Source organism: Onychomys torridus, chromosome 17, assembly GCF_903995425.1.
Source record: "Onychomys torridus chromosome 17, mOncTor1.1, whole genome shotgun sequence".
NCBI lineage: Eukaryota > Metazoa > Chordata > Mammalia > Rodentia > Cricetidae > Onychomys > Onychomys torridus.
In genome coordinates, this window is record NC_050459.1 from 49747792 (window position 1) to 49755194 (window position 7403).

General features: G+C 54.9%; 1 protein-coding gene across 1 annotated transcript; it reads left to right on the forward strand.

The window, feature by feature from the left end:
- Nucleotides 1-287: 287 nt before the first annotated feature.
- Nucleotides 288-2341, forward strand: Hand2 (heart and neural crest derivatives expressed 2). Its single transcript, XM_036209364.1, has 2 exons — nt 288-842; nt 2243-2341. The coding sequence occupies exons 1-2, from the start codon at nt 288-290 to the stop codon at nt 2339-2341; spliced, it is 654 nt and encodes a 217-aa protein (XP_036065257.1).
- Nucleotides 2342-7403: the final 5062 nt, after the last annotated feature.

Sequence of the window (7403 nt, forward strand, 5' to 3'; positions counted from 1 at the left end):
GCGGCGGCGGCGGCGGCGGCGGGGGGCAGGGGCGCACGGTGCCGGGACCAGCTCGCCGCGCCCCATGGGGAACCGGCGGCCGCGGCGCAGCTGAGGCGGGCCCGGTGGGCCAGGCGCGGGCCCCGGGCTGCAGCGGCCCCCTGTGCGGCTGCCGGGCCGGCCCGGGAGCCCGGGGGTTGGGGGGTGGGGGGTGGGGGAGGCCGGCGATCGTCGAGGCCGGGGCCCGGGCGGAGGGCGCGGCGGGGCTGCGCGCACGCTGGGGCGCGTGGAGGGCCACGGAAGGCGAGATGAGTCTGGTGGGGGGCTTCCCCCACCACCCCGTGGTGCACCATGAGGGCTACCCGTTCGCCGCCGCCGCCGCCGCCGCCGCCGCTGCCGCCGCCAGCCGCTGCAGCCACGAGGAGAACCCCTACTTCCACGGCTGGCTAATTGGCCACCCGGAGATGTCGCCCCCCGACTACAGCATGGCCCTGTCCTACAGCCCTGAGTATGCCAGCGGCGCCGCCGGCCTGGACCACTCCCATTATGGGGGAGTGCCGCCCGGTGCGGGGCCTCCGGGCCTGGGGGGGCCGCGCCCGGTGAAGCGCCGGGGTACCGCCAACCGCAAGGAGCGGCGCAGGACTCAGAGCATCAACAGCGCCTTCGCCGAGCTGCGCGAGTGCATCCCCAACGTGCCCGCCGACACCAAACTCTCCAAAATCAAGACACTGCGCCTGGCCACCAGCTACATCGCCTACCTCATGGATCTGCTGGCCAAGGACGACCAGAACGGCGAGGCGGAGGCCTTCAAGGCGGAGATCAAGAAGACCGACGTGAAGGAGGAGAAGAGGAAGAAAGAGCTGGTGAGTCTTGGGGGACAGAGGCCGGTGAGGGGCTGGGGCTCCGCGGGACCGCAGTTCAGGTCTCCCCCGGAGGGTGGAGAAACTGCGTACCCGCGTTCTTTGGCTGCGTAGTGCGCGCCGCGCCCGAAGTTGTTTTCACCAGGTTGTGGAAGGGATAGTTTCCTGCAAAAAGCCAGCAAGAGCGGGGAGGATGTCAGCCGCGGGAGGAGAAGGGTTTAGACGTCTGCTTGGCGCTTCTGGTCCGGCCTTGAGGTTCTCTGCTCCTCTAGCCCTTTAGGACCGGCCTCCGAAACTCTAGGAACTGACCCATCTCCCAGTCTCACGGGCCGGCTCCCGCTCATTCTGGACCCATTAGAGAGAGCTATCTTTTGGCTTCCAATCCAACCTTTCTTGTAAATATTTCTATAGTAAGTTGTCACTGGCCTCCGAGTTCCAATTATTTCACTATTGACCACATTCCCCACTCCAAAACCGAGGCTGCCTCTGGCTCCAACACTAAGAAAGTATTATGCTTGTTCCCACTGCTAAGGCATGGGAGAGGCAAGGGTAAACATTAAGTACATTGAACGTAAAAATGCAACTTTGGTTTCTCTTTGGGTGTAAAGTTAAAGCGTAATTTCTCAAGTGCCATAGCTCAAGTGTCACGAGTACTTATTTTATTTGGATGAGCTTGTGCATTTTAAGTGGTGTTGTTGTTGTTTTAAGTAGACACTGTGGTCATTATTATTAACACTAACACGAAGTTATGCCCAGACATTTAAAGTGTTCTCGGGTTCTTACCAAATGCCTGGAAAGTGGTGGTGTTTGGGGTGCATCTATGGTCAGTCAGGAAGAACTTGGGAAACAATTCCATTTGTGGAGATTTTCTCCTTTGTGGCTTGCAGCCCTCTGATTGCTACGTAATGGAATGGCCTTCCGAATAACCAAAGCTTTCAAGGGCCCTGGAGAAGAACCGCAGAGCCCAGGGCTCACAGGACCGCTGCTGGCTGGCGGCAGAGGCAGCACAGGCCAGAACAGGGGGGCCTTTGAATGTGGGGTCGCTATGGAAAAGGCAAGGCAGATTTAGCACCGGCCTCTGCCTCTTCTCCTACAATAGCAGTCAAAGGGGGAAAAAGACCCCGGACTTCCCTGTAAACGACTAGAAATGCGGGCCGTGGTTTATAAACTTGCCCACTGCGTCCTTGATCATCGCGAGGGGAGGCCTCGGAGGTAGCTAAAACACTAGAAACCTGCATAACTTCTGCAGGGGGCCGGTACCTGGAGCCACCCCTTTCTAAACGGTCCCTCTGGTACTCTGGCTGTGTTCTCTAGCGAGGGAAGGGCTAAGGGTGCCGGGACCAGGCATCCTCTCTGAACTTCTCTTTCCATTTCTCTCCCCCTTACCTCCCCTCTCTGTTTAGAACGAAATCTTGAAAAGCACAGTGAGCAGCAACGATAAGAAAACCAAGGGCCGGACAGGCTGGCCGCAGCACGTCTGGGCCCTGGAACTCAAGCAGTGAAGAGGAGGAGGAGAAGGAGGAGGAGAGCTTGGGAGCCCCGGGCCAAGGCGCCAGATGCAGACCCAGGACTCTCTGAAAGCCCTCGGGCTCCGTACTGAGGACCTCTTGTAGTTGGATCATCCGGTTTATTTATGTGCAATTTCCTTCCCCCTCTTTCTGCCCCCCCCCCACCTTTGAGGCATCCGCTCCGCTCCCCACCTCCCTCTCCAAAAAAAAGTGGATATTTGAAGAAAAGCATTCCATATTTTAATATGAAGAGGACACTCCCGTGTGGTAAGGGACCCCCGTCATTTTCTGTGTGTGAATGTTCCCTCTTGGCTGCGTAGACACCAGCGTTATCCCCTCCCCCACTTGCCCATCTCCTTCCAGATAAAGAAGTGGACACTAGTGCGTATGTGAAGTGTATCTTTACTACTCGGCCTTTGGATATAAATATTCCTGGGGATTATAAAGTTTTATTTCAAAGCAGAGAACAGGGCCGCGAACATTTCTGTTGGGGTCCGTTATCCAGTGCTGTCATTTCAAGTGTTGTTCCCTGTTGGAAGACGTTTCCACCGGCTACTTGTTCTGTGCGCTTCTGTCCTCTAAAACTAAGTGGAATTTAATTAATATTGAAGGTGTAAGCGTTGTGAGTATTCAATAAACCACTGTGTGTTTTTTTTTAAAAAAAAAAAAAAAACCTAATCTTTATATGGGTGATACCTCAAAAGAATTTTGAAAACAAAGCTGTTATACTTGTTTTCATAATATTTAAAATATTCAGAAGTAAACTAAATTATCGTAATTGCCTCCAACTTTATTTGAAAGAGTCGGTGGTTCTGATCAATCAACATGATCTGAGGCTCCCTCCGTGAAGGAGCAGTTATTAAAATGGAGTGTCCTGGTGAAAATCCTGACCAAAGGCCTGGGCTTCTATCCAGTGCCGTCTCTCTTCTTCCCGGGGCTCCCAGGAGACCTTTAGGGGTGTCTGGTTGGGAGAAGGGCCTGTGCTTGGTGCCAGAGGTGGAAGGTACCCTTGTTTTATAGGTAACAATCGGAAGCCCTGTGCCTGGTGCTCCGTTTTGTGTTTGGGGAGCGTGTTTTTGTCTGTGGAGGAGGTGTGAGGAGTATCCCAGGCCTTATTACAGGCACAGGAAATAGTCTGGGGCGTTTAGTTCAAAATATAGGGCTTTCATCCAAGATCCCCCCCCCCCTTACGGGAGAGAGAAAAAGGAGAGGAGGGGGGTTTGCTTGCTCTTCCAGATCGGAAGATTCTCATCTGCGTGGTGGCGGTGGGGGAGGGGAGTCTTTTGAAAAAGAGTCTATGATTAGGTAACAAGGAATTTTACGTCAAGTAAGAAATCGCGAACAAGACCACAGATTTAAAGGGGGGTGAGAGGTTGGGTTAGATTTACAAGGAGCTACAGGGAACTCAATATTAACTGCTCCGCGTCTGAAGTCTTCGATGCTGCAGCAAGAGCAAGTGGCGACCTCCCCTTGGCTTAGCAACCGTCGGGGAACTTCACTGTGTCCCGGGCTTTGCTGTGCCTGGGTCCTGGACCGCAGGAGAAAATCCCTGCGGCCTGCTTTTCCCGAGGGCTTGGCTAGATAGAGCTTCACCCTTAGCTCTAGAAATCAAAGACACTGAGGGCTCTTGGGGGTAGAGAACTGGCGAGGCGGGGACGGGGAGGACGCGAAATGAACAGTATTTAAAAAGCGGTTTGTTTCATGAAACTCCGCGTGTATAAATCTGGTGGTGTAGAGCCTCGCCCACGGGCTTAAACCGCCTTTAGCCTTCCCTGCGGTGACGTTCACACCTTGCCTGCGGGCACAGATCCTCCTGGAGCGAGCCAGCGTTCACACGGCTCACTCCTAGCTTCTCTGACCCGGGGTGGTCTGCAGTTAGCTTGACCAGACCTTCGTGGGTGAGGGTGGGGGGAGGCGGGGGCGGGTGTGAGTGGTGTTTCGGACTTCGGCGGGTGTCTGACGACGCGAGGGCGAGGGGTTAGAACAACTAGGCCAAAGCGATCTGAACTTTCTCCCCTTAGGTCAGCCCCGGCGCTGGGCCGACCTGTTGGGCGAGGGGCTGTGTTTACAGACACTTGCCTTTGTTTATAAGGGGTGGGGGTAGGCCAGGTTTTCTGCAGCTCCCTGGATCCTGGTCTGCTTGGCGAGGCGGCTCTCTCTGTCTCCTTGTGCCTGCAGAGGCCTAGGTAGGACATCTTTCATTTTAGCAGCTCGGAAGGGAGAGGCCAGGTTCTAGAGGCTGAGGAAAGGAATCTCGGAGTGGCCAGTAAAGGGACTGGCGGTGATTTGAAGACATTCGTTATCTTCTTCTCAAGGAGCGTGTGCCTGGGCCTGCTCGGGTCTTCTCTTTGGGCCTTAATGTACCTCTGGTTTACCCACCTTTTCTGCTTTATTAAACACCAGCACCGGGGAACCGGAAGACCCCGGTGCGCCCGTCCCTGTGTGGCTGTTTTGCTAATCCTCATGTTTTCAGATGGCCACTCTAGGCATCCACCCCCTCGACTATGCAAGTCCACTGAGCTGCAGGGCCATCTCTCCCTGCAGCCTGCCAGTACTAGGCCCTGACACGGAATCCACTCTGCCACTGCAACCTGCCAGGAAACCCCAACTGGCTAGAGATCCCGCTGCCTTAATATGTCAGCCAGTAGGAAGCCCTGGATGCTCCAAGACCTCAGTTGAACAACCCCTCTAACTAGTCACAGTCCTGAACTAGCCGGACACTTCAACCTATAGATTATTCTTTACCACGGTCTCGAATCTCAACTGTCCCAGCATCCTCAGCCACCCAATAACCCTGCTTCGCCTTGTCAAACTCCGACGAACCCGAGCAGGAATGTCTGCTGTCTCTTCCATGCGTTTTCTCAGTCTACACAACTTTTTCCTGGTTTTCTCCTTTGTTTAAAGGCGGTATAGGGGAAGGATTTCAAGCTCCTGCTTGTGGGACTGGCTAAAAGGCCTCTGTTTTAATTGCCCCGATAATGTGTTTGCTGCCATTTTGTTAAGAGCAATCACTCCTGCAGAGAATTCACAAGCGTTCTAGACAGGCCGGAGCCGACAAAAATGTAGGATTTGACGTTAAACGCTAAATGGGGAAGCTGGAGCGCAGAAGGTAAATTGATGGTCGATCTGGCTGTCAGGGCTCGACCCCGGACCTCCGCGCAGGACGAAAGCCTGATAACCCCAGAGCACCGGCAGGCAGGCAGACGAGGGCCAACACACACACACACACACACACACACACACACACACACACACTCTCTCTCTCTCTCTCTCTCTCTCTCTCTCTCTGTCACACACACACTCTCTGTCACACACACTCTCTATCTTTCGGTACACACACACACACACACACACACACACACACACACACACACACCAGCTTGGGAATAAATCTGGGAATCTCAGAGTGGATCTGAGCAACCTCAGCATCCTCCTCGGCTCAATTTTCCAGGACTTTCAATGGAAGAGAGGGGGGCACTGACAGCCAGCTTCCAGACAGACAGCGTGTCCGAAATGACAGCTAGGTCTCTGGGGGGGACTTTGTTTGCCTCCTAAGCCCTAGAGCCACACTGAGGACGTAGGGAGTCAGGGAACTCAGCATGGTTCCACCCATCGGTTCCAGCGTTTCCATTGTGTGCCTGGGGTCTTAGGCCGCCTTTCTGGGCTGGATGTAGCAGTGTCAGGACGGAATCCACTCTCGGAGACCCTTGGAAAATGAAGTGATGGTCCAATCCCCACCCCCACACCTGTGGCTCTGTTGGCTGCTGCCCCAAAGCTGCAGAGAGGGTCAGAACTAGCCTCCCGCAGTGTCAAAAGTAGCGGGAGAGAGGCAGGGGGCACTTAAGGCTTTCAGATTTCGCAGGAATAGGTGTGGGAATCGAGGAGCGATTTCAAGTACAAAACTGCGGGGGCACTTTGGGGCTACTCCTGAGACTTTGAGGAGAGACCCAGGGCCAGGTGCAAGGGCCTGAAGTACGTTTGCAAAGACCGCAGACAGAAAAGGACACCAAGAAAGCCTGAACTTGCATTGGAAGAGAGGGTCTACAGACTGCAGGAATCCGCTCCGTTATTCCTGGATCTCTAAACATGTGCTGTTTCTAAAGTCTTTTGCCCGGGTGGTGGGTTTCTCTTCCACTTATATTTCCCTTGCTTCTCCCCGTGCGTGAGCCTCGCCTGTGCAATCGGGCTAGGAAGAAGGGTTGGCTGGTGGGTGCAAAGCAGAGTTGGTTTTAAAAGGAAGTTTGTGGCGGCCTCAGCCCCACAGTCTGCTGCTGAATCTGGGCCCTGGCCGCTGCCCATCTAGTCATGCTGTCTTACCATGGGAGGACGTGCCTCTCTCTGAAAGTCAAATCCTCAGGCGCAGATCTCCGCTCTAGGAGAGGGCGCTAACGAGTCTTCGGACGGGGGAGATTCTTCTCCTGTGCCAGCCCTTGGATCTCTCGGACAGGAAGAAAAATCCCAAGACCCGCCCTCAGACTGGGGTTCAGAAATCGGCTGGAGAACCCAACAGCCTGAAAGGTTCAACATGCAATGATGTGGAGATTATCGGGATGGTGGTGTGGGGGCCGGGGGGGGTGGCATTAGGTATTTTTAACTGTTTAAAAGAGGGCGAGGGGGAGCTGCTCCAAAGAGGAAACCAATCCCCCGTTTCCGGGGCCGGACAGTTCTAAGAGCAGCCGGTTCTAAGAGCAGCCAGTGTGTTACCATGAACAGCAACTGTCTGCCCCAGTTCTAACTAGCCTAGGACGCTGAGCAGCTTCGGCCAGCTGGCTCCTAGCAGTGAACGCAATGGAGTCTCGGACTCCAGCGCCCAAGTTCTCAATTTCTCCCCGGGTGTTCACCCTGCCCAAGCTTGATTCTCATCCAGGAGCGCGAGCAACCAACCCCATTCCCTCCCAAAATTCTCCCGGCATTTGGGCCGCTTTTGATGCTCAGATGGTAGAGCCCTGATTACAAATTTATTCCCGGCCTCTCTGTCCGTCTTTATCTCCGCTATTAGGGACATCTGGGAGTGATTAGTGCCGCGCCTGCGCCGCGCTGCGCTCTCCTATCTCGC

Excerpts from the sequence above, each read along its gene's own strand:
- Hand2 (XM_036209364.1), top strand. The coding sequence starts at position 288 with ATGAGTCTGGTGGGGGGCTTCCCCCACCACCCCGTGGTGCACCATGAG. Across the intron at positions 843-2,242 it reads AGAAGAGGAAGAAAGAGCTG|AACGAAATCTTGAAAAGCAC; the intron begins GTGAGTCTTGGG and ends CTCTCTGTTTAG.